Source organism: Macrotis lagotis, chromosome 5 (assembly GCF_037893015.1).
Source record: "Macrotis lagotis isolate mMagLag1 chromosome 5, bilby.v1.9.chrom.fasta, whole genome shotgun sequence".
Lineage (NCBI taxonomy): Eukaryota > Metazoa > Chordata > Mammalia > Peramelemorphia > Peramelidae > Macrotis > Macrotis lagotis.
In genome coordinates this window covers 34,153,359-34,171,817 of record NC_133662.1, presented here as the reverse complement: position 1 = coordinate 34,171,817, position 18,459 = coordinate 34,153,359, and the positions used below count along the sequence as shown (strand labels likewise).

At 34.6% G+C, this 18,459-nt stretch overlaps 1 protein-coding gene across 8 annotated transcripts in view; it reads left to right on the top strand.

The window, feature by feature from the left end:
- The window catches only part of PKHD1 (PKHD1 ciliary IPT domain containing fibrocystin/polyductin), a 657,820-nt gene that overhangs the window by 336,069 nt on the left and 303,292 nt on the right, over positions 1-18,459 (top strand). For 7 of the 8 annotated variants that reach the window (XM_074237180.1, XM_074237181.1, XM_074237179.1 and 4 more), the window contains 2 exons: positions 2,217-2,355; positions 6,116-6,362. In XM_074237180.1, coding sequence (XP_074093281.1) covers positions 2,217-2,355; positions 6,116-6,362 — 386 coding nt within the window. The remainder of the gene's footprint in view (positions 1-2,216; positions 2,356-6,115; positions 6,363-18,459) is intronic. The other variant, XM_074237175.1, reaches the window with a different exon arrangement.

Here is an 18,459-nt window from a genome sequence, read left to right as displayed (position 1 = left end):
AAAGTATTTGATCATTCTCAGACAAACTACCTGAAATCATAAGGCTGAAATCATTAATAGACTTAAATCTACGGAGACTACACTAATTTCTATGTACAAATATGTAAATTCTATTTCTGTGTAAGCTTATTTATCTTTTATTCATATATATGTGTTTTAGTATAAATGAAGTCTTGATGGGTAAGTGGGTGAATTTATTTCTTGTATATTAATACCTAGAAGAATAGTATTGATAATAACTCACTTATATAGCATTTTCAGGTTTGCAAAACACTTTCCTTATGTCCACCTAATTAAACATGCATACTTATTATCCTCATTTTTAAAATGAGACTTAAGAGATCATAGAATCATTGAAAAATAACAAATTGTAATTATAAATTATAAAATTTATTAAGAACTTTAGGGTTTGAAAAGCACTTTACACATATTATTTCTTTTGATGCTCTAACAATCTTGAAAGGTAGGTTATCCTGTTTTACAAATGATAAAACTGAAATAGGCAGAGGATAAATGACTTGCTTAGAGTCACAAAGCTAATTATTGTCTAAAGGTGGATTTGAACTCAAGTCTTCTTGACTCCAACTTCAGTACTCTATCCATACTAATACTTAGCTGTAGGATCTGAGAGGTCATCTAGTCTTCTCTTTCTCTAATATTACAGATCATCAGATCATATATCAGAAATTAAGAGTTGGAAGGGGTTTTAGAGGTCATTTAATACAATATCTCTGTTTTGCAGGTGAGGAAAGTGATAATTAAATTGCTGAAGATCACACCCCTGGGGTACTACTAGTAAATATCAGAGCTGCATTGGACACAACTCTTCAGACCCCCCAAGTCTAAAATTCTTCTAATTCACCTTATTGTTGATGTGTTTTTAGGATTTTTAGGGATGATTTTTTTGAAAGGTAATAAATGTGGGGACAGCTAGGTGGCATAGTGGATAGAGAGTGAACCCTGGAGTCATGAGAACCTGCATTCAAAATCAGCCTTGTACACTCAATACTTATTAACTGTATGACCTTGGGCAAGTCATTTAATCCCATTGCCATGTAACCTCCCCTCCCCCAACCCCCAAAAAGGTAATGTGTGATTCTTCAGTTTTATAGAATCAATGAACTAAGAGGGACAGACTCAAGATCATCTAACTCAACCTTGGATAAAGCCAAGGAAGGAAACTAAGGTGCAAGGATGTGAGGTGGCATGTCCAAAGTCTTTGAACTAGTTTAAGTATCAGACTTCAGAGTTAATAATAATTTCGTTACTTCTCTTGGATTCTCTAGAGTAGAGAAACCCTCCTTGTGAATATTCCTACCCAAACCAGGGCTAAAAGGTGCAGATGTTCCTAGGCAAGGGGCAGAAAGCTGCACGACTTGGAAATAGTATTTATGTATGTTTACTATGTAGCTTCAGCTTAAATTTGGAAGTGAAAATAAATTATTAGAAAAATCCTTAATTCAATTTTGTTTGATATTTAAAATGTATATATATTTACACACATATTTATGCGTATATATATATATATATATATATATATATATATATATATATACACATTTTAAATTTGCAAACATTTATTTTGTCTTTGTATCATCTACCCACTCTGTTGGGGGTGGGGAGAAGGAAGGAAAATAAAACTCTTGTAATAAATATGCAGAACCATGCAAACAAATTCTTTCATTGGCTCATATCCAAAAATATGAATTTCATTCTGAATATTTAGTATATCACCTCTCTAGCAGGAGGTGTGTAGCATTTTTCATTGGTCCTATAATGTTTGGTCATGATGCTGATCAGTATTCCTAAGTCTTTCAATGTTCATTTTTATAGTGCTTTATTGTTGTATAAATAGGCCCTGTGGTTCTGCTCATTTATCTCTGTATCAGTTAATTAATTTCATTTGATCATTAATTATATTTTTTCTTTTTCTTTCTTTCTTTCTTTCTTTTTCTTTCTTTCCTTCTTACTTACTTTGTTCCTTTCTTTGTTCCTTCCTTTGTTTCTCTCTCTCTTTTTCTTCCTTCCTTCCTTCCTTCCTTCCTTCCTTCCTTCCTTCCTTCCTTCCTTCCTTCCTTCCTTCCTTCCTTCCTTCCTTCCTTCCTTTCTTCCTTCCTTCCTTCCTTCCTTCCTTCCTTTCTTTCTTTCTTTCTTTCTTTCTTTCTTTCTTTCTTTCTTTCTTTCTTTCTTTCTTTCTTTCTTTCTTTCTTCATTAGCAAGGGAGCTCATGTATGTCAGTGGGAATAAAAACCCCTAAGAGAAAGGGATTGCTGGTGTCCAAAACGACCTTTGTGAATTTTGATCGGAACAACTGCATTGCTATAGGAACCTGTTCAAGCTGTTATCGAGGACAAGGTGAGTTCTAGGAGTAAATGATCAGAGATCCAAATGCAACACAGTATTAAGAAAAGTGGAGATTATCTAATAATTGCTTTTTTCCCCCTTCTTATTTTTTGAGGCCTAGGGTAGCATAGTTATAAAGTGTCTGAGATCAAATTTGAACTCAGGCCCTCCTGTCTCCAGGGTTGGTTGCTTTATCTACTATACCACCTAGCTGCCTCTAATACTTCTTAATCAGGGAAATTCATTAACAGAGACATCAGATGAAGACCCAAGAAAAGCAAATCCTGCTAAACAATAAAGAGATGAAAGGGTTTTTGAACTAGTTACTTAGATCTTCTAGCTCACAATTCTAGTATTATTAGTATTATTCCTATTGTATCATAAAACTATTCAAATTTGGAATAATTTATTATCTCCCATCTTAGTCTTTATCAAACAAACAAATTACCTAGGGAAATTTAAAGGTTATTTCAGCAAAGCAAAAGGTGAAAGGAATTAGCTGAGAATCTCAACATCTCTACCAGATAGCCTCTGATGTCCATTTCATTCCAGATTTCTGGGATTCTTTGACATGGTCTTTTCCACCAAAGTATTTAAAATCTAGTTGGAGAAAGAGGAAATAAGAATAATAAAAAGGCAAAGAAATGAGTACTAAAGGAATGGGGTAGACAGTAATTGCTCCCCAGAGTCAGGACAGTCTATTTTTACTTTGAATGTTTAGGGGATTTGATATAATGCAAGAACATTTATCAAGCAGTACATGAAAGACAAAGTAACACCAGGTACATAGAGAAAATACTGGTGATCTTGTGCTAGACATTTTCTAAGGTAGTAGTATCAGTTTTAGGTAGTTGGGTGGCACAATGGATAGTGGTGGACATGGAATCAGGAGGACCTGAGTTCAAATCCAGCTTAGATACTCACTGTGTGACTCTGGGCAAGTCTCAACTCTGTTTGTCCTAGTTACTTCATTTGTAAAATGTGATGGCAAAGAAAATAACAAACTACTCCAGTATCTCTGCCAAGAAAACCCAAATGGTGTCATTAAGAGTACACAATTGAAAAATGAATAAACAAAAATCTCATTAGGTTGTAAGGTTGAGCCTGAACTTAAACAGAGAAGACTATAGAGATATTCAATTTATACCTGAGTTGAAAAAAATGACAACAGCAATAAAAACAAAATAGTAGACTAAGTAAGATATAGAAAGGCTTGAGTAGACAGTAGTTTATTTGAAAAAGGTCTAGTAGATTTAATGCATGAGTCAAAGAGTGTGATATGGCAGCCAAAGAAGCTTAACATGGTCTTAGGCTACATTAAGAAAAGTATGTTGTATAGAGCTATGCTAGTGGTCTCTCTGTTTTCTGTCCTAACCAGACTACAGTATTTCAAATATTGTATTCTGGTTCCAATGTGATATATTAGGAAGGACATTGATATGCTAGAGGAGGGTGACTAAAATGGCCAAGAGGCAAGAGAAACTTTTATAGTAGTAGCATTTTCTAGTTCTCTTATTTGTGAGTCCTTCTCACAAGTGCAAGAAACTAACAAATTAAAAAATCCTGGCCAAATGTACTCTTTACTGCATGTTTATTATCCATGTCTAGTCTATTTCTCTCTATCTATACACACACACACACACACACACACACACACCATATATAAACACACACACATAAAGAGATACATATAGTTATATATAAATATATTATACATATATTATATTTTATAATCACACATATGTATATGTGTGTATTCTTTAAAGTTGAGAGACTGGTTTAAGTTCAGTTAAGAAATTCATACTATGACAGACTTAATCATATCTTTTTTTTTTTTTTGGTTATTTGTTCCCCTCAGGTCTAAGAATTCATTGATAAGAAAGGTCTTTCAGATCCCAGCCCAAGGCAATGAGAGTAGGCCCATCTCTATGAGGTGAATAATACATTAGCAAGGTCAGCCCTGGGGTGAGCCAGACTCTCTTTCCCTTCCTTCTCTCTCAACCAATTATAATTCTCAAAGATCCCAAAGCAATTGGGAATAAGAGAAGCAGATAATACCAGCAATCATTACCCTAGAATCTCTAGGAAGAGAGGAAACTGGTGAAATATTACCCACATATATCAGAGAAGGGAAAGATAAATGTATAGATACAGACTATAAAGATGATATAAATGTAGATATACGGGGAATGTTGGGTATCATTTTGCTGGTGCCATTCAATAGACCCTGATGTTAGACTGTATAACTCCAGGACTTCATGGCATAGAAATTGGAAACAAATTGGTCTGATAAGACTGTCTCTTACAGAAGGAGGCAACAGATTTGTTTTTTGAGCTTTACAATCCATGGTCATTTAAGACTATAAATATCTTTCATTCAGCTATTATAGCGCTGTAAGATTTACAAAACACTTAATAAATATTATCTCATTTTTTCCCTCATCACAACCCTGAGATGTTCTTCCCATTTTGCAAGTTAGGAAACTATAGCAGACATAGGTTAAATGACTTGCCCTGAATCACACAGTTAGTCGGTATCTCAGAGTGGATTTGAAGTCAAGTCTTCTTGACCCCAGATTCAGTTCTTTATCCATTGCTCCCTAAATTTTGTGCACTAATAGTTTTTTATTTTTCTAGTGACTCCTGGTTTTAGAGAGTATTTGTTACTAAATTATAAGGATAGCTGATAGGATAGAATGACTATAGTCATTCTTTATGCTTGTGTTTGAAACCCCCAGTGAATTCAATAAATGCTTATTGACTTTTTTCTTTGTGGACAGGTGTTTTAAAAGTAGTATTTTGTCTAAATTCAATATACATAGTAGACATAGATGTTATTTAAAACAATGGATTGCAGGTTTTCAAGACAACTCTTATAGGGTCTTTGTTTCAGCAAGGCCTCTTTTTTTTTTTTTAATAGAATCTGGTCCTTATCTTTGTGTCTACTAATGCATCTGCCATTATTTCTACATGAAAATTTAAGGGAAGTGGAGGGCAGTTGACATGTTCCAAGATTTTGGGAAATGATTTTGACTGGACATTTTACCCAAATGATCCATGAAAATTTCAGAGTCCTAGTAGGCCCCTGATGTATATAATTATTATTAAATTCATTTGTGTTAAGCATTTATGAACTAGCTGCTATAGAGCAAGTCTTGTGTTGGTAATTTGGGAAACAAAAGGAAAATGAAATTTATTTAATCATTTATAAATGGAAATCTAATTCTTAGTGACAGCATAAAGAAATTCACTTAAAAGCAGAAGATGATCAAAAACATGTTCTATCCTTACCCTCTTGTTTTACAGCTAAGGAAATTTTGGGCTAGAGAGTTTAGATGTCTTGTCTGAAGTTATACAATAAGCATTAGAGATTTGAATCCAAGTCCTCAGCATCTTTTCAGGACATCATTCTTTCTAAAATTTCTTAGCATCTGTGTAATGTCACTAAAGGATCATTCCTATATGCTTTGGAGCTGGGCTCAGCCAATAGGAGTTCTTAGTTAGCAGACCAGGACATCTCTATCCATTGTTTCTTTCTTTCCCTCTCCTCTCTAATTTTCATTTTGCTTTCAAATAAAATTACTCGGAAAATAATAATGAACTTTGTTAGAATATCAGCTCCTTGGAGTTAAACGATTTTTTTTTATTTCTCTCTTTGTCTAGCTCCTAGTACTGTGCCTAGAATATAAATAAATACTTGTGAATCAATTGATTGATTAGTTGATATTGTGAGACTTGATGACTTTTAAAAAAAAATCTTTTCTATTTTCAGGTGGATTTACTGTGAAAATTGAACAATTGACATTTCTAAACTCTCTGAATCGAGTAGCATTTCCTTTTCCTCATGCAGCCATTGTGGAAGACCTGGATGGTTCTGTCTCTGGGGAAAAGGGAAGTTATCTTCTTGCCTCTGCAGAAAACCTTGCTTCTTCCTGTCAGGTCAACCAAAGCTTTGGTCAGACTGTTGGAGGCAGTGTTTGTGGCCCAGATATCATTTTTCATCGCATGTCTATTGGTTTGTAAGTATGACATCCCTCCATTTTTGCCCAAAGGAACATATCAAGCATATATTGCCTTGGGTCTCTTCCAAAAAGAAAGAGTTACTCACTTTCTAAATTTAAATGATTGACTAATAAGAATGGGACATCAGAGGATGGAGAATAAGTATTTAAGAACTATATTTGTCCAAAATCTAGTTTATGCCATGATTTTAAGTTAATTACCAGCTAGCCTTAGATGTGTTTGGGAACGGGCCAAGAGCCCTAAACTCTGATTGGCATTTTGGACTTATAGGATTCACTTCTATAATCATCTGACTAACAGAAAACTTGAAATAGTTTAAATTAAAAATGTTGTTTAAAAAGTTTCCGGCAGTGTCCAATCTCATTTAAATTCACTTTGCCCGAGTACCCCCAAAGTGTTCCCTGTGCTCCAGGGAAGCAATTGCTGCAGCCTCCCATTACTTGCAAAGTTGATTCCCTCTAATTCATTTTTTCCTTGTTAATTTCATGAACTATTGGATTCATATACTATATTTCCTATTAATATGGGAAAAAGCATTTCTTGGTTTTGCTGCTCAGACTACCATTAAATCAGCAGCTGGGCTTTTTATAATATATAATAAGGGGACTACTGCACTGCTAAGCTTACAAATGATGATTTCCAAATGATCTGAATTTTCTTTTTCATATTCTTTTTTAATTTTTCCCCCTTACTTTCTTTCCTCTATTTCTTTCCAGAGCTGTTATTTCCTCATGTTGTGAACTATTTAAACAAAGTGAGCCAAAAAATAAATAAATGTAGTGAGCCAATCATGGTCTCACTATCATTTTATTTGAATAGATGGATTTGGGATAATGACAATCTATGCAGCCATGATAGACACCAGAATGATTGTTTTTCTTTTTTCTTTTATTTTTATTTAAGACAATGGGGTTAAGTGCCTTAAGCAATTATTAAGTGTCTGAGGTTGGATTTGAACTCTGGTCCTCGTGACTCCAGGGCCGGTGCGGTGCTCTATCCACTATACCACCTAGTTGCCCCCAGAATGATTTTTGAGTAGCCTTTATTAATAAACATCTAGTTTTAAAAAATTCTAAGTCTTATCAGCTTGAAAATGTTCTTTATCAATTTCTATACTTATGACCAATGTCAGAGATCACCATGGTCAAAGAATTCAACTAGTAGCCAACCTTCTGGGGTTGAGTCTTATCATACAGAGCTAAATTGGTCCCTGGACAGCTTACTCAGTCTATTAAATGCAAGGTGATATTTGGAAGTCTTCCTGTCTGGGTAAAATATGACAGATTGGGTTTTATTATTATAAACTTTAAAAATTTCATAGCTACCTTTACACCTATGAGGAAGTATTGAAGTAAATAAGACTTTGTTAAGGAATATAGATATGATATCTAATATTAGTGAGCATCAGTGATGGCATGCAGCTCCATTTTTGGGGAGTTTTCTTGACAGTTCCTATCATAATTCCTGACTGAAGCTTGGCTTCTGGTAGAACCTGATGATCTTGTTCTATATTTATAGTTTACATATGTGACTCTATGAGAGATAATATGTGGGTAAAGTTACTCCAACACTTGAGTGCTTTGTAATGACTTAAATCTGCAATCTGTTTTTCATAATTTTTTAAGGTAAAGGGATCAATTAGAATAGACTAATTAGAAATTAGAAGACCTAGAAACCATATCAAATGGTTAGTAATACTCATGTTCATGCTGTGCATCTTAATTTAAACTTTGCAAACCACCTTAACATGTATGGCTCTGGTTGAATTTATATATAAAAGTCCTTGAGGGCAGGTACTCTTTCCAATTTTTGTCACTGCATGTCCAATTTTACATATGTGCCTTATATATTTGTTATTGCTGAGTTGTTTTGGTTATGTCTTTATGACTATATTTGAAATTTTTTTGGCAAAAATATTGGAGTTGTTTGTCATTCCTTATCCAGCTCATTTTGCAGATGAAGAAACTGAGGTAAACAGGGTTAGATAATTTTCCCAGGGTCACACAACTAATAAATGTCTGAGACTGGATTTGATTCAGGTCTTCCTGACTCTAGGCCTGGTATTCTATTTACACCTAGCTGCCCATCTTGTGCATAATAGGCACTTAATATATCCTTATTGGATTAAATTGCATTAGATGACATAATAACCCTCTCAATCTCCTCTAAGTTCATGCCATGCTCCCTTAAGTCACTTCTACTTTCTTATTGTTAGTGTGGCAGCTTTGTTATACATATGTTGAAATGTCTATATAGTAGAAATTCAGCAAAATTCAGTCATTAAACATGTATTAAGTACTCATCATGTGCCATTTACTGTCCTAGGTGTTGAGAATTCAAAAACAACAGCAACAGAAATTTTAAAAAGTACTTTCCCTCAGGAAGCTTACATTCTATTGGGAAGATATATATATATATATACATTTCCTTATTTTCATTGGAGGTAAAATGCATTATGCTGGCAAAATTACTTTGAGTACCTCCAAAGTCTTTTACAGGAAGATTAGATTGATGAGGTTATTTTTCAGCTATATGTTTCTAGAGAAGATTCTACTGCCTTAATTTTTATAAGTACATCACTCCCCTTCTTTTCAATTCTCCTCTTTCCTCATTCACTGACAAACTCTGTGAGGGTAGAAGGGAATGTTGCCCTGTCTTAAAGTTTCCTTGTTTGTATCTAAAGAACACTTCCTCCAGAAAGCCTGGAGAGGTGACACTAAAATGGCAAAGTGAAGCTAGTATATTTATAAAGCACTCCTAAAACATACCTCTACAAGTTCTACAACAACTTTAAAAAATGCCATTTAAAATTCTGAACCAACAAAAAGTTAAAATGAGTCATATTTTCAGCCCTTGGCATCTTACAAAGACAGAAAGAAAACTCTGCAGTCACAGGGGTGGGGAAACTAGATGACAGTGTGGGTGGAAGTGGCACAGGTTATGTACTATGGCATTTGTAATATGGGGAGCATCCCTGGACCCAGGGATGATTAATAATCTGGTCAGAAAGAGGTCCCAGAGTACCCGTTCCAGGACAGGGAGCTGGAATACATATCATTGAATGATAATAACTGAAATTTATAATCCATCTTACAGTTTACAAAGTCTTACATATAGTATTGTATTTGATACTAATAATAAAACTCTGATCTAAAGGTATTTTTAAAATTAATTTTATGAACAAGGAAACTGAGACTCAAAGGGTTGTAATTGATAAGTATCAGTAAGCCTTAGAAATGGAATTTGAAACTAGGTATTTCTGTATGTCAGTTTCCTGGGTTGGACTAAATATACAAATGGGTTTCTTTTTGTCTTTTAAATTGGGAGTGGATGGGAGGAAGAGAAAACAAATTCTTGCTAACTGAAAATTTAAAAAAATGATGTTATAAAACTTCTTTAAATTCTGTCTATCATAGCATACTTGCAATGGGTAGAAGTCAACTAGCAAGTATATTTTATTTTTCTTGTCATAATTCCTATCTCATGACCCACTTATTTTAGTTTGAGCAGCATGACATCATCTTTCTTTTGATGTGTATTCCCTTATCTTGTCTGTTTTTTAATTGCTGTATTTGAGAATAGTGACCAAGTCTTCACATTTCCAGCACCTAGCATGTAGTCTTCCATATGAGATGTTTTCTATAAATATTTGTTAGTTGGTTGGCTTGCAGGCATAATGAAAAACACTTTTTTATCACAGCTTTTATTCCAAGGCATTTGATTAATGTTTTACTTTGAATTGCTTTTTTTAAAGAAAAAATATCATTCTCTATAATGTTTTGATGTTTGAAAAATAAAGGCAAGCTACAGTTTTGCTTCCCCTTCATTGCTCCTTTCTCAGGTTAGTGGAGGCTTCTGCATCACTTGCCACTTGCTGCTTTTGTGTGGCTTCACCCTGACAGCCAGGTTGTCAGAGAGATGTAAATAACTGGTATTCATAATGGTTAGTGTTTGAAGTGAAGAGTTGACACTTACCTGTTCTTGCAATGTTCTATGTTTTATTGAAATGATAAAATGTATCACTGGCATTTGGACTATTGTTTTTTTCTTTTTCTACAAAAGCCTTCATCTTTGCTTGACACTGACATATGTCTCCCACAAGGACCACAGATTTCAAGTCTGTGTTTCTTATCCCAGGTTGTTTCCACAAATGTCACTCATTCCCAGTAGCCAGGGTAGTGTAATCTCCTCTGCTGGAAGATAAAAACTCCACTTATGGGATCATAATTTAGAGAAGAGAAGGAATATAGAGACCATTTAAATCAATTGATCATCAATAATTATTAAGTGTAGGGAACTATACTTGGAGGATATAAAAATAAAATATGAAATAATAGGTACTCTCAATGAACTTCCATTCGTTTTTGGAGAGATAACATAATGTGTGTGTGTGTGTGTATGCTATACAGAATAAGAATGTATCTACATATATTCAAATTATAAAGACAAAATATAATTCATTTAGGGAAGGAGATCATTAGCTGTTGAAGCATTAGGAAAGATTTTGTATAGAAAGTAGTTCTCAAGCTGAGTCTTAAGAGAAATGAGAAATATGTGAAATGGATCTGTGTGTAGGAGGAACCAGGGAACAAGGGGAAGGCCAATTTGGTTGTACCAAAGAGTTCAGTAAAGGGAATAATGTATAGTAAGGTTGAGTATAGATAGGCTGGGGACAGGTTGTGAAAGGCTTTAAATACCGGAGATATAGTTTTTAAGAAAAATCACTTTGTTATCAGTGTGCAAAATATTACTGATATCAGTGGAGAGTTGAGGCAAAGAAAACAATTAGGACAATGTTATACTTCTCAAAGTGAGAGGTGATGATGGCAAAGAGTAAAGTAGTTAATGTGTGGATAGAGAGAAGTTTGTCAAGTCAAAACAAATATTAGCATTTGACAATTGATTAGATGTGTTGGATGAGAGAAGAGATTGCCAGGGCTAACACTAGGCTTACAATCTTTAGAGACTAGAGGGATGGTGATGCCTTTAACACTAATCAAAAATTTGGATGGGCACGTTTGGGGGAAAAGATAATGAAGTATGTTTTATATATATTGAATCTGAGATACCTACTGGATACTTAATCCAAAATCCAAAAACCTTCATTAAGTAGTAAAATTCAGAAGAGAGATAAATCTGACCTCGAAAGTTATAAATATAGAGATAGATAGATAATATATATATATATATATATATATATATATATATATATATATATGATAAATAAACTTGTGGGACCTAAGTTATCAAGCAAGAAGATATAAAAGATAGTTGTTTCTCTACATTTTTTCACTCAGAAACCTAGAAAGAGAAGAGGGATGTGACAGAACCTTGGACAATGAATATAACAAATATGAAGGTCTATCAGAGGAGACCTGTAAGGAGAGAGAGAGAGAGAGAGAGAGAGAGAGAGATTGAGAGAGAGAGAGATTGAGAAAGTCAGAGATATAGTGACAGAAATAGAGACAGACTGAGAGACAGGTAGAGAGACAGAGACAGAGAGATGTTATGAAAACCCAGAGAGAAAAACATTTCCAGAAGAACATGGTCCACAGAGACAAATATTCCAGATGGATAAAGATGAGTACTGAGAATAGACTAGCAGATTTAACAAGAGATATTTAATAATTTAGGTCAGAAGCCAGACTGCAGAGAGCTTAGAAGAGAATGAGAGAAGAGGAAATGGAGGTACCAAGTGTAGACAGAGATGCTTTGATTTGCCAAGTATTTTACAAATATTATCTCATTTGAATCTCATAAAAAATCTGTGAGATATATTCTATATATCACCTCTGTTTCAAGATGAAGAAACTAAGGTTGAGACTTTACAAAATAGTAAATATACAAAATAGTAAATAATAGAGACAGGATTCAAACCTACATCTTCCCGACTTTAGGTCTAGTGATTTATCAGCTAAGTCGTGCTACTTCTCATATTGTCTCAAAATGTGAATCATGCCATTTTAGAGAATACAAGGAAATAAAAATTTTAAATCCTCTAATTTAATTCACACCATGAAAAATGAAACAGACAACACAAAAACAAGGTCATTTTCATCCTGAAAAGCTTCCTTGGTTGGTTTGCTCATGCCAACTTTGGTTTGCTTCTTTCCTAATTCTGCCAGAGAGGAGGAGGTTAATGCTCTTGTTTATCACCTTGATTCTTAGATCTTGGCTAATATCCTCTCCTGTAGTGCATGCGTTCAGTTTTTACCTATGTAGCGGCTCTTAATGTGTCAGTGTTCAAAGTATGAGACACCCCCTGCTTCTGTGAATTCAAAAGTAGAGAAGAGTTCAAATGGAAATTTTGGCCTAGCTTTTCCTTTAATAATCGCCTAACTCTCCTTCCCAGGGATAACAGTCAAAGCTTCACTAATGGTATTTCTTCAAGTATCACAACACTCCTGTGAGACAAGCAAGTTCAAAAAGGTATGATCTGTATTTTTCTACTAGTTACAGAAATAAAATCAAGTAGAAAATAATCTAGGAATCATACTGGACCACAAGCTGATCGTGAGTTTTTGGGGTTTTCATTTTTTTTAAAAAAAGGATGCAATACAAATTTACTCATAAATAAAAGAACAATATTTAACTATTAAGAATTATACTTTTCAATGTAGCTGCCATCATGAAAAAATCCTAATTTGAGATAATGATTAGTTTTTGCCTGGAAGAAAATACCTGAAATAATCAGATTTAAAAAAATAGAAATCATAAGAAAGTTTCAGTGAATTGAATTCATTTGAACTACATGACAGATGGTAAATACTCTAAAGATTGAGAATTATCAGAGGGAGAAAATGTTGAACATAGGTCTTCTTTCTTCATTGAAAGAAGAAATAAGAATTTCCCTTCTATTACAGACTATAAGAGTATAAAGAACCAGAGAATCTTAGGTGGTGTGAAGGCTGGTGCCATTTTTGCTCAGATCTTTTGAGTGACTTGATGTATGACCAGTCTTGCAATAACTGATGACTTCAGTAAAGATTATTATAATGAGCAGGAACTTGGATCAACTGTTATTAATACTATAGACAAGCTAAGAATGTGGAAAATCATGCCATATAAGTATATTTATTGACTCTAAGGACCTGTCCACCCTCTTGCAAGACTTACTCTAAGAAGGAAGTTCTTAATCTTTTTTGTATCTTGATCCCTTTGGCAGTCTGATAAAACCTATAGACCCCCTGTTTTGAGTACATAAAATACATAAACTATAAAGAAAACAATTATCATTAAAATAGGAGATTCAAAAAAAATTATAGTGACTTAGAAGTAATGATAAAGATAAAAGTATTTGAGATATCTGTAGCAACTGCAATGCAATATGAAAGCATATGATTTCTACTGGTGAAAAAGTCATCATTAATATGGCTGATAAAACTGGTCTGTAGTCTACAATCATAATTGAAGAACATGTTAAATTTCTGTTGGAATTTAATGAAAATAAAGGTGCAATTATTTTCCAAACCAAGTCTGTGGACCCTCTAAATCTATCCAGACATAGGTTAAGAGCCTCTGGGTTTTGTTCTAGGATGTTGGACAAATTCTATGCATTTTCAGACTTTGAATTGGAATCTAATGTTTTGAGATGGCAAGTTTCTTATGCTGCTATTTTCCTATATTCAGGGCTTCCTTATCCAGACTAGAAGTGAAATAAACACTTTTGTCAATTTGACACAGACATTGTTATTTGACATCTCATTGCTCAAGCTAAAAAATCTCTACATGACAGGAGACCAGATGATATTATGGTCCAACCATGAAAGAGTTAATGTAAAGAAGCCAGCACAATGGAAATACATGTCAACATATAGTCATGCCACTAAAAATAGTTTGGATTGTTCAAAATTTCCATTTTGTCCCCTTTGCTTGATAACAGATCTAAACAGGAAGAGGAGCGCTAATATCCTGTAGATGCTTGCAGCACCATTTTTGAGGGTTAGCTATTACAATGGGCTCTGGCTTAGGAGATGCATAATTATAATGGGCTTATTCCACAATTGTACCAAATTGAAAGCAGTTAGAGCTAAATGTAGTGTTTGTCTTGATACACAGAGTTATGGACCCTCAGGATAAGTAAGCTAATGGTAAACATGAACCAGGGAGTTAATATTTGTTCTAGTTGGTATTGTTGATTGGTTTAGCAAATCCTTTGTGGGCAGTAGACATGCAACAGTTCTGCACAGTACACTTGCATTAAATTACATAACCGTTTACACAACTGGTCTGGCAAATTGGTACTTCGATAGGAAACTTCTAGCTAGCAATTCTTCTGTATTCCTAAAGCAATTTGTCCTCCAGTTGAAATCTTCTTGATTATGATGCTATTCCCATCCCACTGCCCCCACTTCCCAAAGAAAAAAAAAAGAGGAAGAAAAGCAGCATGGAAGGACCTGTTATCTTCTCCTCCCCACCCCGGCTTTAGTCTACCAAGCTGCTGTGAATGCAAAGCAAAGAGTTAATTTTGCAAATGGACTGGTTGCCTCCTGATTTTTCGCACATAAAGCCAGGAGAAGTTCAGGGAGAGACGTCTTCTCCCAGTAATGAAGCTTTCTGCTGCTAATGGCCCATGCAGACTCCCTTGGCTCCTCCAAATTAGAAATACTTTTGTGCTCCTTTGCTTCATTAACAGTAAAGAGAGGTAGATTGGTGGCTATTTAGGGCACGGTGAAATTGGTGGCTATTTAGGGCAAACGAAAATTGTACTAATTATGGTTGGGAAATTCTCTTCGTGGTGCAGTTCCACTTGTGATGTTCCTTTGGCACTTTACAGAAATTGCCCGCTGCTAGTTCTGCTACAGTTTGGCCTAGAAGAATGTGAGCTGATTCAAGCTTCATTTTTCCCTGGTTTGATGGTCACTGAAATACCCTAGGTAGAGGGGGAGGTAGATTTTTTTTTTAAATTGTTTTTAGACTGTACTGTGTATTTCTCATTTCCAGGGCTTATCTAGAGCTCTTTGATAACCTCCTTATCTTTCTGTATTAAAAAAAAAGAAGTCATATAGATTTACTGAAAAACTCATCTCATTTAAATGTCTTCTGGGAGGAAGGGACATTATATCTACCTAGAATCTGCAGGTACCCTAGGATTTGTGGGGAAAGGTAGTAGTTAATTGTTCTAGATTAGTCAAGTCAAATTAACAAGTATTTAATCAAGGATTTAGAGTGTTATAGGTACCTTGCTAAGTGCTAGGTAGACAAAAATAAAAACCAGTTCTTTCTAATGAAGGAGACAATACCTTCCTCTCCTTTCTCCCAAAGGTACATTGGACCAAGAATCAGAAGCTGTGTCTGAGTCTTGGCACTCTGTCATTTAAAGTAAGTCACTTACTTTCCCCTGGGCCTCAGTTTCCTCATCTTTAAAATGAGAAATTTGGCCTCCAGGTTAAAATTTTTCTAACTATAAACTTTCAGTCTTGTAATCATATTGTGATCAACTAGCTTTACCACTGCTGCTCAGCCCCACCTTCTCTTGCTCATTAATATTTTGTTCTCCTGTTCCCCATAGACAACAAATTATTCCAACTCCAACAAATGGAGTCTTCTACCTGATAGAGTGTTTTCTATGAAAGAGCAGAAAGAAGAAACCTACAGATTAAGTTTCTGATTCTCTGCCTCAACCTTTTGACTCATAAATATGATCCAGTTTATTTCAGAGAAAATAATGAATTCCATTCTACTCATCACTCATCCCCTTTCCCACTCTGTACTCCTGTTTGGTTTTGTGAGGATGTCTCTTATTTGGTGTTATTCCAACCAGGAAAAAGTAGAGAAACTGACTCTTCTGGCATGTGAATGTGTCTATATTTTGTTGCATGCCTACAGGATTCAATCATTGCCTTTCCTATTTTGTATCTGATAAGCAGTGAGGATGAGAAGGGAAAGCAGAAACAATGGTGTGTACTTTTTAACAGGTATTTGAGAGGTAGGAAGCAAGAGTTTAAGATTATAGCCCTTAGCCCATGCTCTTAAATTTTCACTTTTGCTTTTACTTTAGTCATTCTATGGTCCTCTGGGTGTGGTTTCCTTTAGCAAAGGTAGCAGCTAGTCCAACTATTCTATCTTCCCTACATATAGTCAAAGATAACTGAGGTGGCTTTTTAAAATTACAAATACAATATATTCTATATATTTTATCTCGAAGGCATCTGGAAGTATGAGTACATAGGAACAAGGAATTTGTTAGTCATTTTTTTGTGTTTTAGCTATATATTTTATTTATAAAGCACAATCTCCATTTTTCTCCTCCAACAGGAATGGAATACTTTAGATGTATTATTATCAACAATTTTTTAATGATATTTCTTTGTTTTCTGATAATAGCTAACATTTGTTTCCTTGACTTTGTTATAACAAAGAAATTTGAGTTTGTTTTTGTACAGACCAATGATCATTTATAGGTAAACAAATCTATTCTCACTTGGACACATTCAATCATTCTGTGGTCTCTCTAATAGCATTTATTATATACCAAGTATTTAATAATCATTTCATTTGGACCTCACAGCAACCATGGAAAGTAGGTACCATTATCTTCATTTTACAGAAGAATAAACTGAAGCAAGCAGAATGACTAGTTCAGGGTCACATAACTAATAAGTATCTGAGGTAGGGTTTGAACTTGGGTGGTCTTAATTCCAGGCCTGATGTTCTAACCACTCTATACCTAAATTTTTTAAGGCCACTTTTGCTTCACAGTGGTTGTCTGTAAGAAGTAAGACAAATAAAATAAATCAGCATATTGATCATATCTGAATATGTCTGTCCCACTTTGCACCTATAATTCCCTTTCTTTTAGACTTCATAATTAGCCCATTGAAGTCATAGCATGTCATTACATTGATCTGAGTTTTTGCTTCACACTGACTTATTTTTTTCCTTCTTTTCCTCTTCTTCTTTCTCTTATTCCTCTGACTTGCTACCTTGGAGACTTTCCTGAGGATCCAGCATACTGATTAGTGACTGAAGCATTATCTCAGGACTGAGCAGGCTTGGTGCATTGGTCTAGCTGGGAAGGAAGTAACAATATAGCTAAGGAGAACATTGAGATCTAAAGATTACAACAAAGGACTTCCAAGAGTGACCACATGTGCTCTCAGCTCGAGTCTACTTTGCCCTGGACTCTGTTTACACTGATGGGAAAAAATATGGCACAGACTTTTGAGGAGAATCTTTTAAACTAGCTAGGCTTACTTCATCATCTGAGAAAATCCTCATTAAAGAATTAATAATTGATATCAACTGATAATCATCAGAGAATCATTAGTAGAACTTATAAGATATACTACTTCTCCAAACCCCTTAGGGGCTACTTCTAGAACCTGAGGGTAGAGAGAGCAGTCATTCCCTGAAAAATCAATCTATCATTAGAAGTCAGGGCTAGCAGAATGAGGACTGGCTAAACTAGGTATAGTTAGGTGTAGCAGTGATTAGAATAGCAGACCTGGAATCTGGAAGACTCCTCCTCCAGCATTTATATCTGGTCTCAGATAATGTGACCCAGGACATTTAAAGTCATTTAACCCTGTTGACTTTAGTTTTCTTATATGTAAAATAAAACCAATATCTTTGCCAAGAAAACCCCAAAAGAGGAAGGAAATGAAGTCTTGAGCATGACTGAAAAATGACTAAACAATAATAATAACAGAGCTTATGTGCCATAGATATAGTTTTGGAAGAAAGGGCATTAGTAGGAGAATCAAAAAAGACTTCATGAAGACAAATAGGTAGTTGAATGGATATAGAATTGGATTTGAATTCAGAATGACTTAAGTTCATCTATGGTCTTGGACACTTACTATCTTTGTAATCCTGAGCAAGTCACCTTAATTGCTATATACCTCACTTTTCTCATCTATAAAATGCAAAAAAAAAAAAATAGCACCTACGACCCAGGATTGTTGTGAGGATAAAATTAAATAATATTTGGAAAATGTTATATGAGTAATAGTAGGTGTTAGGTAGTGGATGGTATTTGAATTAAATAATGAAACAAACCAATAATCCCTAAGATTCATTCCCTATGTAAGGAGTGAGAGCATTTTAGACCAGAATAAAAGCATGGTAATGGGAGAAGAAGTATTAGGGAGA